The sequence below is a fragment of the Cygnus olor genome, chromosome 12, assembly GCF_009769625.2.
Source record: "Cygnus olor isolate bCygOlo1 chromosome 12, bCygOlo1.pri.v2, whole genome shotgun sequence".
Classification (NCBI taxonomy): Eukaryota; Metazoa; Chordata; class Aves; order Anseriformes; family Anatidae; genus Cygnus; species Cygnus olor.
The window spans coordinates 10,631,884-10,655,146 of record NC_049180.1 but is presented as its reverse complement, the minus strand read 5'-3'; the positions used below and the strand labels follow the sequence as shown (position 1 = coordinate 10,655,146).

The 23,263-nt window shown below is 38.7% G+C and overlaps 1 protein-coding gene across 3 annotated transcripts in view; it reads right to left on the bottom strand.

Moving 5' to 3' along the window:
* The window catches only part of PEPD (peptidase D), a 137,353-nt gene that overhangs the window by 102,579 nt on the left and 11,511 nt on the right, over positions 1-23,263 (bottom strand). For all 3 annotated transcript variants that reach the window (XM_040570807.1, XM_040570809.1, XM_040570808.1), the window contains exons 4-7: positions 9,908-9,971; positions 8,175-8,222; positions 6,452-6,513; positions 420-464 (exon numbers count right to left, since the gene is read on the bottom strand). In XM_040570807.1, the coding sequence (XP_040426741.1) occupies positions 420-464; positions 6,452-6,513; positions 8,175-8,222; positions 9,908-9,971 (219 nt within the window). The remainder of the gene's footprint in view (positions 1-419; positions 465-6,451; positions 6,514-8,174; positions 8,223-9,907; positions 9,972-23,263) is intronic.

Below are 23,263 nucleotides of genomic sequence, written 5' to 3'. Positions count from 1 at the left end.
GCAAAATTAATGCTGTTAAAGTAGATCCTGGAGAAGTAATAACACCTTATTAAATATTACCTGTTCGGACATAGTTTTCATCTGCCTTTGATTTTCATTGCTAGAATATGAATTATCCTCAGTTCTTTTCTTATTCATACAAATTCACATTCACACAAACGTGACTTAGTTCCAAACACATTCTATGAAAATTTATATCCAGACTCGAGGCTTAAGAAACGTTACATAAATTCTTCACTTCTCAGTGCTGTTACCTAACCATATTTTTACTTTTGTACCTCATTTCCAGCCCACAACGTGAAACCTGCCTAAACTTAAAACACAGTAACTAGGAGGTTCTGCTTAGGGAACGTCTCCGAAGCAATGGTTCACAATATAAGCATGCTCAACTATTCAAACAAAGATTTTACACTACTCACCATTCTGCAATTTCAGGATGAAGGATTTTGTTGTTTACGTTGAATCTAGAATCAGCAAAAAAATACAAACATCAAAAAACAACTACGCAAACAAAGGCAGAGATGGCACAGTTACTAGTTTGTTTGTTTTTTTTAAATACGTCTTCTCTGAGGATGTGAAAACTTGCAAAGGCTAGTATTAGATCTGAATTTAGTACTGATCAGAGTAACTCACAGTGAGAAGAAAGCACACGCTCATCTACACTGTGCAAGTATTTCATGTTGAAATACTTAAGACTTAACCAGATACATACTTCTAAGAACATGCAGAAAACAGAGTAACAGCATGTTCTGGACATATCTGGAGAATTTCTTTTGACAAAGGTAAAATTTTAAGTTACCAATTCACTGCTATGAGTGCGGGTTTGACCAGATCAACCTCCAGAGATCCTTTCCAATTAAAACTGTTCTGTGATTTATCTTCACTCCCCAAATGCCCTTCAGTGAATTTAAGTACAGTAAATTGCTAATTTCACCCTCTGTTTTACATATTCTAATTTTTGCTTGTGCAAAACATGGCACGTGATAAACAGATTTGCTCAGGCAGACTATGAAAAGACAGATAACCTCTCCTCTTTTGTCATCTACAGAAGAGGCAAAGTGAAAACTTCTGCCTCCAAAACTTTTTTTTTTCTGTTTATTTTCTGCATTAGCAATTCATGCCTTCTTGGAACTATTTTAATGCTCTCTAAACAATAACATTACAGTGGCCAATGGAGTAAGAAGTTGAGTAATTAAGTGGAACACAAATGAATTTTCAAGCATTGTTTGAGGGTTTTTTATGCTAACAATTTAAATGCTTAAGGAATGTTCTGCATCAAAGATACTTTTGTCTGACTCAGGACTGCTGGCTCTTCAATTAGGGCATTTAAGAGAATTAAAACGCTCCAAAGCTCCCAACAGATCTTCAGAAGAATGTTGTAAGGCAACAATTCGTTTTCTCACAATTTTGATGGAAAAAATAAATCTACTTCGGGTTATTGGCTATTCATAATACCTCAAAAAGGGATCAACTAAAGCACAAATCCAATTAAAAAAATATTTAGAAGTCAATTCTAATTGTACCAGGGTCTTTCTGCAGCCTTAGATAGCAAAGTCACCGGTTTGTGCCTTTCCAAACCTTAAAGGTTCTTCTTGAACCATCTTCATGCTGCCAGAAATGCAAGTTTTACTTGCTGGCTGGGACCACCTACCATGCAGCAGCTCCTTAAAAACTAGTTGGTGTCAATTTGGAAAGCTAACTGAACACAAAGAAAGGCAACAGGATTAAAACAAAGTCGGGGGGGGGGGGGGGGGGGTGGTGGGGGGGGGGAGTGGGGGGGGGGGGGGGGGGGGGGGGGGGGTGGGAGGGGTTTGGGGGGGGGGGGGGGGGGGGGGGGGGGGGGGGGGGGGGGGGGGGGGGGGGGGGGGGGGAGTGGGGGGGGGGGGGGGGGGGGGGGGGGGGGGGGGGGGGGGGGGGGGGTGGAGAGGATGCAGGAGGTCATGAAAAACTGCAATTCTCTCTCTCACCTGAGCAAGAAACTTGTGTATTGTCAAATATAAAACATGATCTTAGATCTGCAGGACACGGCATCAATTCACATTTAGAAGAGAACCTGATCTATTGTATGTAGCTTTTTCAAAGAGCCAATGATTAAGGACTGAACCTCTCAATTCTGCTTAGTTTGTGATAACCGCGAGTCCTCTTTAAGTGGCCACAAGACCACCTGTTTATGATTGCTAAACATCTAAAGCTAATTACTCAAATTATGCTTTGTCTTCATTAGGAACAAGGCAACTAAAGAAGCCACATTCCAGAAATTACTAATTAAATGGTATGCTCAAGGGGAAGAGCATGTCATCATTAACAGGAGTGCACAAATAGTGATTAATTCATGTCATTTGTGCACAAAGTTCTATATAAAATAATCCTACCGTATTCTACCTGGAAGTTTAGATCCTGCTGGACAATAATCAATTTACTTTTAAAAACCACGGTTTGCCCTAGTGCTAAGAGGATCATGTAGAGCAATCCAATTCTACATTTTACTGCAATTTGCAAATTGACAATACTTGATGATGAGAGATGTGGTCTTGAGGAAGAAAAAATGACATTTGCTACTGTTGCAATCTGCAATGTGTCAATATTCCCATTTAATCAACATAGAACTAATAAATATTACATTGAATGGCATGTTTAAATTGATTTCATACTCACTTGTCCTTTAACATGCAAGACAATTTCATTAGTTTAAAAAAAGATTAGAAATCAATGCCTCCTGTATAGAACACTGTATGAGTCTTTTTTTGTCAGTTTAGAAAGTATATATGGTGACAAAAAATTAAAAACACATTATTCTGATGTGTTATTGTAACATGTTGGAAATTCCTACTCTTCTTCAATATGGAGAATCTTTCCTCTAATGATTGACTTTGCTCACAGCAATTGTGAACTAGCCTTGGCCAAGCAGTCAGCTAGTCTTCATCATACCCAACACATACAGTTTTGAGACAAATAAATTAATTGAAAAACATTAAACATTAAGTGTAATTGCTTGAACTGTCTATCATTTACATCAATAGATTCTGAGGATAAAGAAAAGCCCCTAACATGGTGAGTAAAGCTTTGTTAACAGTATTTTGGGGTATGTGGCAGATTACTGTTTAGCCATACAAGTTCAAAATCTATTTTCTATATGGTAAGACACATCTCAGAACATTTTTACAAGTGTTACATAACAGCCACGTGATTAGATTTTAAAAATTCCTGTATGTTTTTCCAGTCTGAAAAATGTTCCATGAATTAGAAAAAGAAAATAAAAAAGGAGCTAGCCTTTATTGGCAGACAGAAGTACATTTTTCTAGAAAATAATACATTAGAACTGCTTTAGAAATCTGCCTTCTACACTTACACTATCTGGAATAAGTGAGGGAAAGTAATTTTGGTAGGATTCATAACAGTTGCGTACAGAGCTGACTTCAGGGGAGTTAACAGCAAGGACGTTATCAAATGGTCCAGGTATTAGGTCACTGTCCCACACTTCTGCCTCCGCTGAACCACAGCACTATCTACTGCTGAGCAGGACAGTTTTCCAAGTACAGTAAATCTCCATTTTTACAGACTGGAGCAACACACCAGCCCTACCCCCTTTTTAAAAATAAATAAATAAATAAAAGCTCTTAAATATAAGGCATACTTTGCTACAGAAGAGAGAGCTATAATAAAAATAATAGAAGCTCTGATATGATTCACTATTACGGGCTCTATTATCTGCATAGAATCAAGTTCGATCATTGCTAGCAGGACAAAAATAACTTAGGGGTGATCGTCAGGGTGAGCATAGAAATAACCCGTGACCACAGTAGTCACTTTGCTCCAAGTGATTATTTATTACACTGCAAAAATTAATCTAGTAATTTAGATAATTATGTTCCAGAAGAAGTTCAAAAGGTTGAAAAAGTAAGGCAGGGAAGCGACATCATTAGGGCAAGAAAGAAGTAGCTTCTGACAGGACCAGATGAACAGCCTGCATGGAGAGCAAGATTCTGCTTTTTAAGAAGTGATACATTACTTCCACAATTATCCATAGCAAAAAAAAAAAAAAACAACAAAAAACACACTGCACACCACTGGAGCATAGTCAGTCTAGGAGAAATAAGACAAATGGGACTAGGAGAAACACAAAAGAGCCCTAGCAAGCAAATACATCTTCAGCAGGTAGCCAGAAAACGGAAACAAACAAGAACACAGGAATAAAATACAACACCATAGCTAAACCAGAGGCTCACCAAGCAAAGGACAGTGGGAGGGGAAAATGTGCCATTGCTGGTAGGCACGAGGGAGCATGATGTGAAAGAACATGTTGTTTGGTACAAGCTCAACAGTTTTAGTCCTCTTAGAACAAATCAATACATTTGAAATACACGAGTTTCAGTAAAGGAAATGTGATATAAGAGAGGAGGAGAAACTGAAAAGCAGCAATGCTGAAATTGGTTTAGGTCTGTCAAAAAGAAATGCAAAACTGGTTGATTTATATACAGTTACAAAAATCTGAGAGCAGATTTTAAAAGGAAGTTCACCCCTCATGCACACCCTCAGTTTGCAGCGTTCAATCTCCCTGCTGTGCACTGCAGGCACAGAAGCTAAGCGCACTGTGAACTGACAGCCCCCCGAGAGGACAGGAGTAGGAGTTAGGGAGATCAAGGAAAGGCTCGAGTGACAAGTGGTTTGAGGGCACCGTATCTGTCAGAAGAGGTGAGATGGAGTGGATCTCCAGCATATTCAACAACAAAATCAATGAGTGCTCTCCCATACTTGCAGTATGGGAGGAGAGGGAAAGACACTAACCAGATCTGTCAAACGCAGCAAAATGAACAGTTCGGTGCCTAGGGGTGGAGAGGGAGAGCACATCCCAGGTCTCAAAAGAGTTATCTGCTAAACCACCAGAAAGCTCCCCTAAAGAATGAAGTACTCTAATTGGAGCAAACAAAGAGCATGTTTACCACAAACTGGTAAGCCAGAGAGAAAATACCATTAATCCACTGAAGTGTTTCAGAGCACACGCTATCAAAATCTCAAGTCAAGTGTCAAATGCAGTGGCTTCCTACATTAATGTTGACTAGTAATAGAATGTGTTACTAATTACACTCTACTGTCTCAGTGAAATTCAGAAGGAAAAAGGAATTTTGATACTTCAAATGGACCTTTGTACATGGTTCCCATAAAGAATTAGGGCTGGAGTTAGTAACTGCTTATATTTCATGTGGAGGTGTCTCAGATAAAACTGAAGGCATCTCTCTGCACAGATTTTGGAGTCCATCTGTACCTGCAGAGCATAAGGTAACTGAGTATCTCCTTGGTAAAAGCAACAGAAAGGACACCAAATATTCATTCAAAATGGTTTGATTATGTTCTGAAATAGTTATATTTCAGAATAGTTATATTTTATTCATTGGCCAGCAAAAGATGTCTAAATGCCAGCAGGGTCCCCAATAATCCTGACATTCATTAAGTTTCTATTTAGGTTGTGGAAGAGAGAACAAAGTAATTACGGGATCAGATTCCAGACTTCAGTTCACATGACATGGAGAAAAGACTGTCCGAGGAGAACATGTGCTATCTGACTACACAAATGATTGCCCAGAATTGTAGTAAATTCTGTGCACTGTAATTATCACTTCAGAGTTAATATGCTGTGGACAGAGGTGGATGGAGGAAAAATACAGCAGGGTGACTGGGAGTCGAGGATCACAAAAGAGGCCACCTACTCAACATCTCAGCACAAGTGTTTATTTTAACAGGCTTTTTAATGGGAAGTTTTGTTTCTTTTCTGCCGTATGTCTGACATAAAATGAAAAATGATCTCATTTTAGGATATCAAAAAAAAATATTTGCACTTAATTCAAAATTGAGGTCATTATCCTCACTTCCAAAAGCAGTCTCTGACATATTTTTATTAACTGCCTTTTCAAAATACTTCATGTAGGAGGACATTTTCACTCTACTAGTAGCCAAACTCCATAAAAATACAATATAAGGGGACAGTAAAAGGTCATTTCTAGGCAGAAAGGTGATCTTTTATTTTGGACATGTAATGCTGTATCTTTCCAGAAAAATGTGCATGCCAGAATTCCTAATACCTGACTTAACACTGTACAAGGAATTCAATAAAAGAAAGAAGCTACTCTTAAAAATCAGTTTTTCTGAAATCTGAAAATCAAATATTCTATCCCTAAATATGGAAACAGAAATTAGGGGTGGGTCTGTTTGGTTTTATCTGCTTAAAACGAACACAAAAAACATCAAATGATCTTTGATGCAAAAGCTTTCCAACCCCCCCCCCAATTTGAAATCATTAGAAACATGTCAAAAGTTTTATTTCCAAAGAAGTATCAATATATTTGATTTGCCATTCAACATTATGTTATCAGGAAAATAATCATTTAAATGTGAAATAAAGATGAATTCAATATAACCATGAAACAACTAATACATAAAAAGCTGTGTCACTTACTGGCTGATTCCCTCGAATGAAGCTTCTTTGGAGATATTTCCACTATCAGTATTAACACCGCGCTTGGGAGGGAAAAAGATTAAAAGGACCATGATTCTGAGCCAAACACAAGTATTTAAAATTTAAATCATGGAGAGAACATAACTGCACTAAGTCTTTAGGAAAACTTATACATTTCCTTGAATCACTATTACAAAAAGGAAAAGAAAAAACAACCAAAAAAAAAACCAGTTTGTTCAAACGTAAACCAATTTAAGACATCATTTGTTTCAAAGGAGACCAGCATGGAACTCAGGTTAGGATATGCTGCTTAGGAAAACGGCAGGCTTGGATTTCGAATTCCCTTAAGCCTTGAAAGGAGCTAAGAGACCTATACGATAATAAAGAACAAGGGAATAACAAACAGGCAAGATTTCTTCTAAAGTAATTTCATTTAAAAATAAATTATTCCACACTGCCTTGGCAATGCTTACTATTTAAATCTGCATGCCGCTTCCCTACAGCTTTCCATTCAAGCAAGTAGCATAAGCATAAGGATTTTGGCTGCTTCACAGCAGACGAACACTTCTGACATGCATATGGGAAACCCTGTGGAGCAGCATTACAGTTCTTTATTTAGAATGAGACCACAGGAGAGGACCAAGTCTCCCTTCAGCCAATGTTAGGAGAAGAGCTCTGCCGTTTTCTATGAATTTCATTGTGGCAGTGGGAGGAATGTGAAAGCATCACAGCTCCATCCTCTCAGCAAGAAATCTGTGAAAATTCCCAGCTACAATGGGATGCTCACAGAGAGACAACTAATCAACAACTTGATGCGCAGAAATGCACAATAAGGAATGTAAGATGGACAAATACTCCCTTTCACTCTCATTTCTCTGAAAGAACATGAAATAAAACTATAGGTTCATCCTTTTAATACATAGTGTGGAAGAAAGACTGAAGACTGTATTTAGGACATCTTCTTAATGGATAAAAAGCTCAGATCTCATATTGTACGTCTGCCTAAGGAGGGATTTTTTGTTAAGACCTGTCTGGCAACTATCATGGGAAAACAAGAAATCCGGGAGCTGCCACTGCATTTGCTGTAAGGCAAAGCTCAGAGTCAGCAAATCATTTCTTATATAGACTGAAGACAACAAATCAGATACTTGTAACAGCGAGACAGGTTTACCAAACACATCAGAGGAAAAAAGCTGGGGACGAGGTGACAGGGAAGAAGCAGCTTGCAGGCTTTACCTCCACTCGTTCATCCCACTTCCAGAGCAAGCCCCTTTCTAAAATACTTGGCAGGCATTCCATCACACCCTCCTTGCAGAAGTTATTCTTACCAACCCAGTATATGCAGAATAAGAATTCCATGAATCCTTACGGGGTTCCCAAAGAAAAGTCCAGATATGCTCATGACGTAGCTTGAGCAGCATTAGAGAAAAATGGAGTTTGGAGGCATTCTACATAGGCTGGAGAATAGCACGGTCAACATTAGGCTTGTCATGTTTTGCCAGAACACAGGTAAAGCTTTAGAGAATATAGACTAGAAACCCAGAGGTTAGAAATCCTGAGGTCATGGAGGAGCCAGAAGAATACATTAATACAGATGGCCTCAAATTTGGCAAGGATGGGGAAGGGAAAGATAGGGAAGGAATGACAGTGTATAGAAGTATTTAAAGAACTGATCTCCTTTTTGAAGGAAATTGGTAGTTACTCTTCGAATAGTATCACTCACCAAAGTAAGGAGCACAGAAGGTTTCTTCGAAGCCAAGACATTGGATATCTAAAAAGAAGTTTTAGATTGTTATTATTTCTTTTTCTTCCTCATAATCACAATGATACTTATTTCATCAAAATTTACTGTATATAGACTAAACAACTTGGAAAGACAAAATTGTTCTTCTCATACCTTTCAGATATTTTACTCTTACATGACACTTGCAACCAGAGTCAGTAGATCACAAAATATTTAGGGAGATGCAGTGCTTAAGTTGATGGTGCCCTTTCAATACATGAATAGCAACTGGGCTTCAAGAGCTGCTGCAGAAACGTGGGCACAGAACTAAACATTTCTTGAGGCAATGAACAGACAACATAATTCCATGCGGCACCGTTCTATAAACTTTAAAATAGCTTAACAGCATAGTAATAATATTAATAAAATAAAGCATATGGCAGTGAGGTATAAAAATACCATTTCCAAATTTTATTTTATTTTTTTAATGAAAAATGAGGATTACATGCTTACACAGATGGGTCATTTGTTGACATAAAACCATCCTGTGCAAAATGCCCCTAGTATCCTGATGGTGGAAAACCACTTCCTTGGCAAGCCAGGCAAAAGTTATAGACAGAACCTTTGAAAGCTAAACAGCTTAACTGCAGGCTTCAGCTGCTCCTAACTTCAATCCAAGTAGTTCAGGTGGAACATGGCCTTTCTGTTGGGAAAATGTACTGCTCCACCTAATGAGCTCTTTTCCTCATCAATGAGGTTTCTAAACAGTAAGAACAGAACTGTAATAAAGTCATTTATTGGTGGAAAGCTAGCCAAAGCAACTAAAGTGACCCAAAATAAACATGATTTTTATTTTTTAAATAAAACATACATTTTCCAGTTGCAATTTTCACTGCCTGACAGAGGAGTGTCTGCACTCTGTGTGATTCCAACTCACATCAAAAAGCAACCTCTGCACAGGTTCCTCTACCCCAGCTACTGAAATACAGGATCAAACTTCATTTCATAATTAGACTCATTATGAAAATGAAATGAAACATCCTCACAGCTGATTACAGCAAAGTTTTGGGTCTTGTGAGTCATAGTTAAGTGTTCTGCAGGGACAGGAATATCAGAATCTTCCTTTTCAAGCTGCTCTCCATGAAAATCAACCACAGAGCTTAGCAGGAATATTGCCCTCATCCTGCTGAGCCTTCCTACCAAAAAAAAAAAAAAAAGATGACTGGCCAGGTGCATAAGTATATAAACATCTGCTCAAAAACAAAATGAGAAACCTGACTAAGAAAGTCACGCTTACATTTAAAAATATGAAAATGCTTGCTTATTCAAATATTAGAGTGATTCAACACGAACTAAGAGTAAAGCAGGCAGGCAGCTATTCCTCACAGCTCTTTGTATGCATAAAATAAGTGCAGGCTCTCAGTCAGAGTTAAAACATGCAATCTCCCTGACAGCAATCTCCTCAAATCTCCAAGGCATTGAAAAAAAGAAATGTATTTAGCAACATGTTTCTGTTGGATAAAGATATAGACTGACAGGTCTCACGATGCCCCAGACTTGTTTATGAGATGGTCTTTGGATTAAGACTTCAGTGTTCAGCTCAAAGTAGCAGCCTTTTTTTTTCTTTTCTTTAATTTAAAAAAAAAATTACAAGTGCTTTATAAGGAGTAAAATCACTGCCACATGTCCATTTTGTATTCACAGAAAAATATTCATACACAGAGACAACTCACCTCATTTACATAGTGGACTTCATCCACAGCATATTTTTTCTTGAAGTATTCAGGAGGGTGAATCCTTTGGAAAACGGGAGAAAGAAACATTTGGATTCAGCTTTACTGCTACATTTAATAGTTTAAGGCCACAGACAAAGAAATTACATCCTCTACTATCACAGTAAAGAAGCAGATACAAGGAATGTTTTAGTAATCCTAACCTTGATTCAATTTCTCAAAATAGTAGATTACACAGAACAGTTGCCATGGCCACAAAATCGTTGTGCTTCAATCCAGTCCAGGCCAAATACTTAGATTTCATGGTCTCCTCCTGAACTAAAGTTTTATTTTTCCCATTCACTCTACACAAGACAGTTTTTTTTTAAATGAATTTGCCATTTTTGTACAATTTTCCAACTCACCAGATGGTGCAAGGACGTTGAAACAGCACCAGACCACTCTGCCCTGTGTTAGATTTGAAGAATGAACAAAATACTCGTTTTCTGCTCTAGTGCTCACTCACTGCAGGACCCTCTTCCCTGCTGTAAGCCCCCTGGCGCAGCACGAAGCAGCCCGAGGACTGTTGGGCTGTGTTCTGCAGCCTTTATTCGTCAGGACCCCACAGCTTCACTCCTCTAACCTAACAGGGTCTGCGACTTCACGGTCCATGTCCAAAATGAAATCACTTCTGCCTTCTTCTGCCCCAGTTGGGTAAAGGAAAAATAGTGCAGGAGTGACGTGAAAGATCTGCTTCCCGTCTATCGCTGCAGATGCTGGCATGGCCCGGCACCCCCGTACTTCCCCGTGGCCCTGGTGGCACACAGTGGCTGTGCAATGGCTCAGTCCTTCACCCACAAGATTTTACTCTCCAATTCCACAATTCCAATCTCTATCTCCCCCCGATATTGAAACAAAAATAATCAGGACTTCTGAAAATGTAAAACAAATTTAAAAAAAAACACAAAAACAACAACAACAAAAAACACACCCACCCTACACCCTTCCTCAGAGGAATGAAAACAGGAGGAAAAACATGGACAATGGAAGGGGAGCTGGGAGCTCTGTGCGTTATGCCTCCTGCAAGAAAGCAGGGGGGCAAGAGGCGCAACAGGACAGAAACTTCAGTTGTTTAAACATTACACCACAGCAGCCCAAGTCCAACCAAGAAAAGAGTAAATTAGGCCAGTAACTGAAAAAAAAAATCTAACTTGCAGATCGGTGGGACCAAGAGCCCAACGTTTTTAGGAGGTGCTCAGTGACAAAGACGTGTGGCATAGCTGCCCGCGCTGCCAGCTGGCTGCATCTCCAATTTCAGACATCCTTTCAATCTTGTGCACTGGTTCTTCATTTTACATTCCTTTATGGTCCAAATTATATTGGGCCGAGACAACAAACAACGACATGGAAATGCTTTTAGTATTCTCATGAAGAAAGCAGGCTCCAAAGCAGCAAATTGCAGTTTTTTTTTTTTTAAATCTAATTATATGTGAAATAATTATTCAAAAGTAACACAAACATTTCATTCTAAGTTCTCATTTGCAATGCTTCTTTTGTGGACTCTTCCCATCACTGCTTGAAATTTCAAAGGAATTATCATTTCTCTTCCCTCCCTGGTTAATTTTGCATATAATTAAAAAAAATCACTGTATCTTCTTATCTTTCTGTACCCTGTTCTTTATAGTTCCCTTACCTCCAACTTCTGCATACTCTGCTTCCAGTATAGGTATCTCTTTTTTCCCCCCCCTCCTTCATTCCTCACACATTAAAGTACTTTAATATTTCAGAAACATCATGAACAGATTTAGCATTTTCCATTTTTGTTCTCTTTTACAGTTTCAACTAATTCCTCTGGTTTCGGAAGGATCCCCACTGTAAAACCAGTTAATTTACAGCCAGTGTTAATTTACGGTATGCTTTACCCTTTACAGAAACACCTCCAAAGCACTATTTACAATTAGCTGTATTGTTTGGATCTGGTAACTCTTTCTTGTAAATTAAATATTTCTTAAAAGTAAGCCCACAGATGTGCTGGATTTTATTAACTTCATTTAATGCCATTTAAGTAAGAGTAGGTCTCACTTTCCAACATGCCAATAAGAAAACTTCCGTCTTTCCACAAACTGTTTTTAAAGTCCTTTTCTTGGTTTGTTAATTCATATACTTGCATGGTCTACAGCAAAGTGCTGCTAAATTAATTCTTTCGTTATGGTTAATATTAAACCATTATCGATTCCATTCCAGCTGTAATTCATCCAGCACCTCCCCTTACGAACACTCTCATTCATATGAGGAACACAAGTAGCTCCTCGTCCTTTCAGGGCTGAGGATTTTTTTCTGTACTTGGACAGAAAAAAAACAGCAGCTTCCCACTCTGTTCTAAGCTTCTGTTTATTAAACCAGGTCATCCTTCAGACACTTTTGACTCCATCACACCCATTGACAAGCTACCAAGCTTCCCAGACACGTCCCTCCTTCGGGTCCTGTTCTGGCTGCCTTGCGCAGAAAGCCAGCAAACTTTAGCACAAAGTACAGAGAGACTTCTCAGCTCCTCTCCAAAGCCTTCAAGGTTCTGCTTCACATCTTTTTGTCATTCATTAGCACCTCTGACTGGTAAAATAAATTCACATACGCTTCCCACAAAATACCATCCCCTACCCATCTCATGGGAGCCACAATGCTTCGGTATTGAAGCCACCTCTCCCCGTGGATTACTGGGAAGCTTTCTGTACAGACCCACCCTTTGCAAAACCATACAGGCAGAAGGAAAACATGCACATGGAAGTCTGCATTAAAGCAGAAAAATTCTGTACTATCATGTGTAGAAAAGCAGTAAAGAGAGCAAAACAAAAGCTCAGAGAGAAAGGAAAGCAAATACGATCCTCACTAAGACCTTTCTATATTCCCTCCAATCTCTTCCATTCTCTCTCCAGTTCATCTAACGTGCTTTCTGTCCCACCACTGTGACATCTCACCATCTCTTCCCACACATTTTAGATCCCCAAACCTTCTCCACCATATTTTTCCTATACAGAGCTACAACGACATCCAGGCATGCTGTACTCAGAGGCAATTTGTACCAGCGTAACCTCACCCTGAGCTACCGCTGGCACCAACACCAGAGCTCACAGTTTGGTGGCAAGCTATGAAAGGTCCTCATGCACCGTCATCAGTTACTGCACGAGAGAACCAGTGCAGTTTCTCAGCAGTGACAGGGTTCAGGATTCATTTTTACACAATTTAAATGCAAAACAGGTTAAAGTCAAGCACCAACCATCCCCGTCACAAGGAATTATACCTTGCACAAAACGCTCACTGGCCTCATGAAAACCAAAGGTTATATTCAGTTCTGATCATTTCCAGTACATTTGACGCTTTATAGAGATTAGGAGTACTTCTCTCTATAAATGACTTTCAGGCAGGTAGAATAAGTTAATTTGTTACAATTTTTAGGTTTGGCTTTGTCTTTTGTAACACTGCTATGGGCTGCCAGTTTCAAAATTCTGATTAATCACCACAGAGACTGCAAGCAGAAAAACCCCACAGCAAGTCATAAATTAATTAGAAGAATTACCCAAGTGGAAGACATGATCCCAAATATTATTGAATCATGTATTTCCTTACCTATCCAAAAAAATTAACTTCTGTAAGCAGATGTGAACAGAAGCTACAGCCTAGTTTTTCCAGGCTTTGGGGGAAAGAACTGTATAAAAACTTTTAGATTCACTGTAAACATAAATGAGCAGACACCTACGGAGAACAATGCACTTGAGCCCTCAGAAGGCTCAATCTCCATTCCCTATAGTTTTATAATTCAGCCTAGCAAATACTAGTGTTCATTAGAAATGTCAGTAGTGGGCCTCTGGAATAGTAGAAGTTGTCATTTTATCTCCTCATGGAAATAAGCAACTCCAAACTTCTGGAACCCCATCAAGCCCAAGCACCCCGTCACCCAAGAGGCCTGCCAAAAATCTGGCATCTCACAGATTATGGCAGTCAGAAAGATTAGGCTGGAGTCCAAGACTTCTATTTATTTGCAGTAATACATTCTCCTTCTGTCACCAAAGGTTCCCTACAAGAAGAGACTGTTTCTAGCTCACCACTTAGAACTCATCACACTTTCCAGTCCAGCAAAAAAGCTTGAGTTGTCTTGGGTTAAATACCAAACATGCTTACAGTGTGCTGGTGCTTCCTACCTCTTCCCTCTTCCTCATTCTACCTCACCTACTTGGTTTCTTGCTCTGAAGCAATTGAGAAATGCTAAGGATATCCTACATTTTAAATAAAATATTCAAATTCTGATGTGCTTTTTAATTTTAAAAGCTGAAGCTTTATTAAAGGGCCAAATAGCAAAGATTCACCTTTTGATCACAAGTGACAACTTTGATACACAAAATTTCTACTGAGGGAGCAACATGAAAAAGAAGAGGAGGAGCAATATTTTCACTATAAACATACAGTGTGAAGCATTAAGTCAGATATTGAAGTAATACCCCATTTCTCTTAGACACTGATCAAACAAAAACCGTCAGCAAAAGAGTAAGTGAGAGAAGCATTACAAACTAGGAAGCAGGAACTGCAGTCAGTTGAATACCCTAACATAACCTTCAAGTTTATTTTTTATTATCTTTTCCATTTGGTTCAACTAAATTCACAGTGGAAGAAAAAAAAAAGTTGGTTTTTTTTCAAATTTTTAACGCTAGGAGTTATTTAATTATCACTTTGTCAAATAGGCCACCCTATAATAAATAGCCAGCTATAAAAGCAGCTTGGCAGAAAGTGTAGATAAGGAAACGTTAAATAAAATTCTATAGATTGGGGTGCAAAGGAATATTTGCTTGTAATTATCCACTTCTTTTTTTTTCTGGCTAAAAATATTAGATTTATTCCATAACAATTAGTACATAACACTTATTCTCATCTCCAAGTACTGTTTTTTTGTCTTCCTTTATATTATGTGGCAGTAAACATAAATTTATAGCAAAAAAACCAATTCCTTGGGAATCTGGTTATGTCTGAATATCCTACTCAGGTACAGCAACCAGGACAGGTTGACACAAAGAGCCGATTTATTTCATTCTATGTAGTCTAAACATTGAGAGCAACAATGGGGTAGGGAGATACAGATCCAATGTCTGAGACTGCACCAGAGTCAAAAAAATCTGTAAGTACAGGCAAAGCATATACTTAAAAAAAAACAAAACCACCCATGAGCACAAAAAAGACCACTGTTCACCTATGATGCGTACTTGGATTGGTTATATTGGCATGATATGTAAGGCTAACTTCACCCTGAATGCTTATTTTGTTACTAAAGGATTACAGATACACACACAAACATATATGTGAATACAGGTAAACACCTCAGAAATGACCAGAGCACCTTTAGCAGGGCAAGTGCCCACAACACAGATTAAGCAAAAAGATTTAGCTTTCTGCAGTCCTGTTAATAAAATACAGAGAAAAACAAACAAACAAACAAACAAAAAAAACAAGTCACACAGTTTGCTGCATCAGCCAGTCCTGCGTTAGTCTACTACCAGACATTTAGACTAATAAAAAATCCACGGAATTGCAAGGGCCCTTCACAGGGCTGTTTTAACACCACTGCTATTTTCACATACCTTATATTTCCTAACATGTCTGCAAGCAATTCACAGATTATAAAAGCCAGGAGAGATCAGAATAGGCACACGTGTTTGATTTTCAGGCATCTGATATTGTTACATATCCTGCTATTAGATTTTGCAAACAGGATCTACTCTCTGTTCCATATTTGAATTGCTGCAGCAGGTGGGAGAGCCCTTTGGTCAGCTCTTTTAAAATATCTAGATAAAAACATTATCTTTAGGAGCAATTCAACTTTCTGTAGGTTTATCACCAGAGGAGAAAAAAGTTCATCACCATCACTTTGTAATGCTTCACATATTTTTCATTTTCCTCAAACACAGAATGAAAATACTTTATTGAACAGTTACATCAGTAACACTGAAGAAACGGCAGTTGCACCTTTCCATTTACTAGCAGTGGTCTGAATTACAGCTGCCAGTTTTGCTTTCTTCCATGTCGTTCTAACTCATTGCCCTAAGCTTGTCCCCTCATCCAGAGCTCCCCATTAGCTAAGTTCCCATCATCAGCTTGTCCAAACAGGCAGAAACATGAGAACCATCGGTACGCTTCAATGCCTTGTAGTTGTTATGCTTATTTATACATTATAAAAATCAGTTCTACCTCTGCATCAATGTCAGCAACCATTTTGAGGATCTGTTAGCATCTTAGAGATGAAGAAAGTATGTACTGACACAAAGCAAGACATGTCCTTCTAAAGACTACCTGCTGCAATTCAAACACAGATCCACGTGCCTCATCCACTGCTTAGTACAAGCGAGTCTTTAAAACTCACTGCCTCTGGATGTTACCAGAAAGTGACATTCCTATAACGAGTAATTAAAAGAATTACCATAGCTGAAGCAAAAGTGTAATAGGCAAATATCAAAGACATTGTTAGTGATTAAAGCAAAAGGGTTTCTACACAACAGTGTTCAAGGCGCAGTGCTCTCTTAAAAAGTCCTCCAAATATTATTGCCACAACCGCATGGAAAAACTCTCAAAGCTCATACCACAAAATCAGAACGGGAAGATTGTTAAGGCAGTGAGAGAGAAAAGCTAAAACTAGCAAACTCTACAGTCAATGCTTTTGGTTTTCTAGGGACACAACAATATTGCTTACTCCATTTTACCTTAAGTTTCACATTCAGAGTAAAGGACATAATCCGCCACCTCACAGCAAACTCACTTCTTAAGCAAATAGTCTCTACTAAGCAAAGCTCACACATACATAAGCCTGCACGTTGTGCCTTTACAAGGCACTGGAGCACGCACAAATTCACAACTATAAAGCCACCGCATGAGTTGCGTGGCATTTTTCCTCCTATGAGAGGAAACCCATGCACAAGGAGTAAATTGGATGGAGAAGCAGAGCTTTCAGCAACTGAAGTTCCACCCAGTAAACAACCCACTCCTCAGGCTTTACTAGAAAGAGCTTAAAGCAAAGTAAAAATTTCAGTGGGACTACATACAAAGGGTAAGAACCTAGGCAATAATAAACCCAGATAAATACAATGCATCAGCAAAGTAGAGGTGAAGGAGGAAAAGCGATACCAAAGCAATGTTTTAATACTGTCAGAATTTCACCAATAAACTCCCTCCTCATTACAATATCATCACGTTAACAGATGGCAAAACATTAACCAAACAAGGGGGTGTTGAGAACTGCTAGAAAGAGCAACACAGGAGGCTTTACAAGATACCAGCAGATGTTCCTGACTTTGTCAAAAAAAATACAATCACCTATATATCCAAAAGGAATTTCACTATCTAACAGCAAGATTAAAAGGCATACAGTTAGGTTTAACACAAAACAGTATTAATGGGCTCACTGGTATCACAGGCAGCCTCCAGCATGTATTCTGACAACCTTAATGCTAGTCCCTTTCCACATGTCTCTAGATTTCTGTTTATCCTTCGAAGGACAGAAGTGCCTGCGTACATGTAAACTTTTCCTTGTTCCTTTTGATATAGTACAGAAAAATATGGATATAAAAAATACAGCAGATGGATATAAAAAAAATATATCAGAATTTAACAGAAATTGAACTGAAGATAGAGACTCAGGCTGATCTGACTGAAAAAAGTTGCAGGGCTGCAACTGAGGTCCCATGCTGGAGAACAACAAAACAGCAGAGTCCACACACGTGATACTGGATGCAGGACACTGGGTGTTAGATATTGACTTCCCAAGGTCACAAACAGCTTAGGCAGAAGCAGGAAAACTACGAGCAACATACAGACTGTTGGGTTTAAGAAATCAGAAATAAATTATTGAGGAGACTCTCACAGTTCTTCCTAATAAAGGCCAAACTCTCAACAAACTCGTCTATTTTATAGGCTGTCTCACGGCTCCTGCTCAGCTGTTCCCATCACATGCATTCCCCAAAGAAAAGACCTTTAAGCTTTCTATAAATTCTATCTCGAGAGGCAGCATCTTGATTTGATATTTAAAAGATACTATCAAGAGCTACCTGAAAAAACAAAATCACAGAAAACTTGCAAGGTGGTAACCTTTGCTTTATTTCTTTCTGCAAATAAAATTCTTTGGCATGGAGAAGGACTCTGTACTAGGCACAGAAAAAGCTATAACAAAGGAAATTTTTATATACTGAAATCCCAAAATGATTTCCCATGGCATAATACTGTTGACAAATGCTCATAAGAAATCTCTCCTTGCAACAAAGGACACAACAATTACACTGGTTAAGAGGGTAAGTATAATTTCGAGGTCACTATATAGTAACAGCGTTCCACTTCGTGTTATACACCAGTGGAAATTCATGCTTCTTAACTTAGAAAGTTACACATTGCATCTGTCCATAGCAGATGTTCTGCTTTCACTTTGGAAGCACACCTATTTTGGAAGGAAAAGCAGCAGTATTTTATGTCCCACACATAGAAGCATTACACCAAGGTCCGAAATGTGTGCAGCATGTCCCATAGCTCCCATATTAATTGGTAACAGCTTGAAAGGAAGCAGTACCTATGTTTACAGCAGCGTTAGATGACCTGAACAGCTCTAAGAAGGGGGTGACAATATTCCTATCCTCTAACTTGTAAAGAACGCGAAACCACAGAGAAATTAAAGGAATTTGCCAAAACAACTCATTGGACACAAAGAACCTATCCATGCAAACAGTCTCTGATCCACTGCATCACACTGCCCTAAGACAAAAAAGCACCTGGCATCTCCTCAGAGCAGGGTCGAGGAGAAGAGCTCCAGCACTCAGAGCTCCAGCACGTACACAGGCAAAGGGGTACACAGCAAGTATAACACAACCTGTCTGTTTTTCACTCACATTTAGCTCTTAAGATGCATTAATATTCATTACACTTTTCCCTACTCTATTTTACAAAACACTTGTTGGTTTTTTCCCCTTTGTACATTTCTCCTGACATAGCACAATGCAGACAATACTCTTCCAGAGTCCTGCCTCAAACCCTGAAAGCGAGTGTGCTGGGGCAGACACAGCAAAGGTCCTAGCAAACAAAACCTAAAGAAAACAGTTAACAGCAACAGCTGAGAACGCAATTTTACAAGTGCAAGAACAGAGGCCGCGCTGTAGATACTTCACTTGAGGGTTTTTTGCATCCTGCAGTGCCTCCTCAAATCCTGGCCCACGAGAAGCAAAGAGCTTTGCACTCCAACCAGGCAGCTGCGCAGCAGAAGACAGAGCGGAGGTGCAGAGCCTTGTTGGAGCACTGCTGGAAAATCCCCACAGGCATTGCTTTTGCTGCAGCTTGCTTTCCTACCAGCAGCATCTGAATCCTTGGAGGAAAAACAGATGGCATGGCTGATCAAAGAAAACTTGGATTCTCTGATATTTCAAAATGTTATCAGGAATTTATACCACTGAACTCGATACTCCTGCTAGCGCATTAAATAAAGTATAAAATAAGAAATGCCTGGTGGGGGTTACCAACATTTCCCCTCTTACCACAGGCATGAGACGTGCACAGGCAAGATTTAACTTTCCTCATGCTGTGGTTTAAAGCCACATCTAAAAACTCTGGTGCAGCATTGTTAAGCAGATTTACTTCGGATCCATTCTATTTCTCAACACACCTAAATGAAAAAGAGCAGAGGACAAAAAAGCACTTCAACACTGCCTGAGTTGCCAAATTGTGCATCCAGTCAAAGGTGCATGCTGGTGTGACTGCAAATCAATGGACTGATATGACTTATTTTTTTTAAATGTTGTCAGCAAGAAACACAAAGAAAGTTAAGCATCTAAAAAGCAAAGATTCATACAAATAATCACTGAAGTAAATAGGAACAGTACACATTTGTCCTGGATTAACGAAACTTGTGGGCAACTGCAACACTGAGACAACTAAAGTGATAATTTGAGAAGTCAGAGCACTAGAGCAGCACTATTTAGAGAAAAAACATCAGTGAAGTGGCAAGCACAATTCAGACACTAATTAGTCTACAGAAGTATTTTTTTTTATCCACAGAGTAATACCATAATAAATGAATGGAAGACAAGAAACAGAATCACCATACTATGGAGAGAAGCAGAATCTTGGAAAAGAAACAGCATGGGGAATTACACAAGTCATTCTCGTCAATCAAAAGCAACGCGCTTTACTGGACGGAGTTTCAAAAGGACTGAATGAAGGGTAAAGCAACAGATGTACTACCAAAATAATAGTGAAATATTTGATAAATATCTCTCTGAAGAATCTTACTCTCCAAAATCAACTCAAATTGGCTTGGGCATGAACACTATGACGTGACCTGGACTTGAAAGGCCTAAAGCAGAAAATAAAAAATAAATAAAAAGATGAGCTTTTCAAGGGCTGGGAAACCCTCCAACTACCACACTGAGAAGTGCTGTATCAATTTAGACTGATGTTCTCAGAAGTTAAAGTGATAAACAGCAACAGACTGCAAGTCTTGATTAGTGGGATACTGCAAAGACTGAAATTAGTTCTGATGGTATTCAGAAGCAGAAGCAGGACTGAATATGTTCATGAGATCCACAGATGGTATTTGCAGGTGGTAACAAACTTTGCAGATAAATTGCAATTGCTAGTTGGTACAAAACAGTAATAAGATGACCTAAAGTGATTAAAAAAACAAATTTTATTATTTTTTTGAACAACAAAATAAAAATTCAGTGGGTAAGGGAACAGGATAAATGTTGGGAAAGGACTGAACTGATACACATGGCAAATGAAAACATCAAGTATATTTTACCTTAAAGGAAAAACTGCCAGACAAAGTATCAGGGGATGACATGCCAGATCAGTTCAGAAGGTAAAATTAAGACCCTCCTAAGAGTATATTACCTGGATACACAGCTCCAGAGCACCTTACAGAGAAAGGGGCCTACAAGTACAGCATCATTAAAACATCTAGAGAGTGTCCTTCATTCCTGCAAAATCTGTGTCAAGAATTATTAAGGTGGTTTACAGTTTGTCCCCTACAGCACCCACCTACACCTCTCTACCTGTCAGGGGTTGTCTCAAATCTCAGCTTGCTGAGAGTAGGCTTAGTACAGACCTTGCCTTCTTGAAACCAAACCTTGGACCAATCAATGCACCAGCCTCAGCTGCCATGACACAGCCGGATAAGCATACCATGCTGTACAGAAACTTAACGCTCAGTTATTCAAAATACAAATGCCACAAAAATTCACCTATCCTCATAAAGGAGAAAGTGACTTCTTTGCATCTAAGCTTCTAATTTTCATGACCACATATAGTCTATAAGAAAAAAATAAACATGGAGCCTTAAAACTTTTTTACATAAGTTCTTGGGAAAAAGTATATACATAATTTTGCACCATTTTCAAAGGGCAGTACAATTTGATAGCTTTGCTGAACTCAGGCAAGTTTAATCACCAAAACCAAGGTTTGATTTTAGTTATAATCTACTTTGAAAATGTTGACAATATTTGAGAAGATTCCTCATTAGGTCACTGAGAAATCTTGACATTTGTAAGGCATTTCATCGTGCTTTACTGTAGCTCCAAAGTGCCACAACCAAGGTTATACTTCACCAATACAGATAGCTTCCAATCAGCTTCATGGGAAAATATTACTTACATCAGATGCAATTGTTAATGTTGTTACACTTACCAATTAGCCATCAGGGCTTGAAAGAAAACAAAGGAAACTGCTTATAAATATTGCTCATTTAATATGTATTTCTGAAGTTAGAGAATGAAAGTGTTAAATATTTTTGTTTTCCATTAAAACATTCTTTATGTGGCAAGGCAATTAAGTTATTTTGGCATCCACTTCACATAAAGCAGCTGCTGTACAGTATGTTTTACTTTATAAAATATCTTTGATCAGCACACTGACTAGTTCTGTCATTTATAATTAAGGAGGTAAATGGCAGGTGCAGCAATAATTAGTGAAATTGAAGTCTCTGTGCAAGACACACAGTCATACCAGCTTAATGCCTCCTAGGAATAAAAACAATTGCTAACAGCTTTGCACCACAAACTTGACTAGGTGAGACTGTGCAGAAAAAGAGGGGTATTCATAACACAGTTACGCTACTGAAGCCTTACAATTTTCTATTATCACATTCATTTCTTAAAGTCTTCCTCCTAAAGTAAGAATAGAATAAAAAATTCAGAAGAGCAAAAGCTTATCCTCTGAGCCATCTCATGAAAGTCTTTGTTTCTGCCTTACAAATAATTGGAGGGGTAGTGGGCAGAGTTAAAAAAATCAGTAGATGTGCAAATGGTTCTTTAGTTGTTGGCTGGAACAAATTTAAAAACAGACTGACTGTTGTTGTTCCTTCTCAACATGGAAGTAGGACCACCAGTCAAACAAATATCCTCATAACAATTCTGCAATTCCCTTTTTTTTTTAAGGGGCTGCCTTTTTTTTTTTTTTTTTGAGAACATTCATTGTCTGAACTGTGAGTTTAGTTAAATCTCTCCTCCCTTTTAAATCTACAGAGGTATTTTTAGCTTTTCAAGCTTTCAAGGACTTCTAAAAATAGCCCTACAGCTATTTACAAATCTTTAGAGCATACACATACGGACAGAAGTCTACAAGATGAGTAACATTCCCAACAAGTGCTAGTTCCATCACCACCGGTACTACAGGATACTGGCAGATAGCAGCCCAGGATGATGCAGTCATCTCTCTGTGTTCACCATCAGGTGAGCTGGTAAGAGTTCCTACTCTCCTCAGCATGCAAAATCACCCCTTACTTACAGAAGCAAGTGCAACTGGCAAGTTAAAAATAATTCTAGTGTTCATGATCTCTGTTGTAAACTAATAGTCTATTCATCTCCAACCAAATGCTCTCACTGGCGCTTCACTGGTTTTGGCCAACCTAACACTGCAATTCGAAAGAAGCAAAGTAGTCCCACTTTTGCATTATTTAATGGCAAAAAGGTTAACCTTCCTGACTGCCATATTACCTAAGTGATGTCTTTGATGGAGCCCAAAGGTACATCCTTCAAAACTGGAAGCCACCGGAACATTACACAAGACTTTTAGTAATACAGTAGGAGAAAAGAGCCTTCTGCACTTATTTTAACAGAATCTGTATATTTCTGACTAACTCAAGTAGCAGATTCCCACATCTGTCTTAAATAGAGGGCAATATAAATAGCAGACAAATCACCTCATGCTGTACTATGAATTAGAAGACCAGCTATAGACCTCACTAAAATACTAACCTTCCAAATATCATACAAGGGATTGCATAGATCTGTGCTTCATCAATGTCAAACGAACGTTTCTTTGACTGGGCAGATCGTACCTTCCACATGCACAGAAAAATGCACTTCC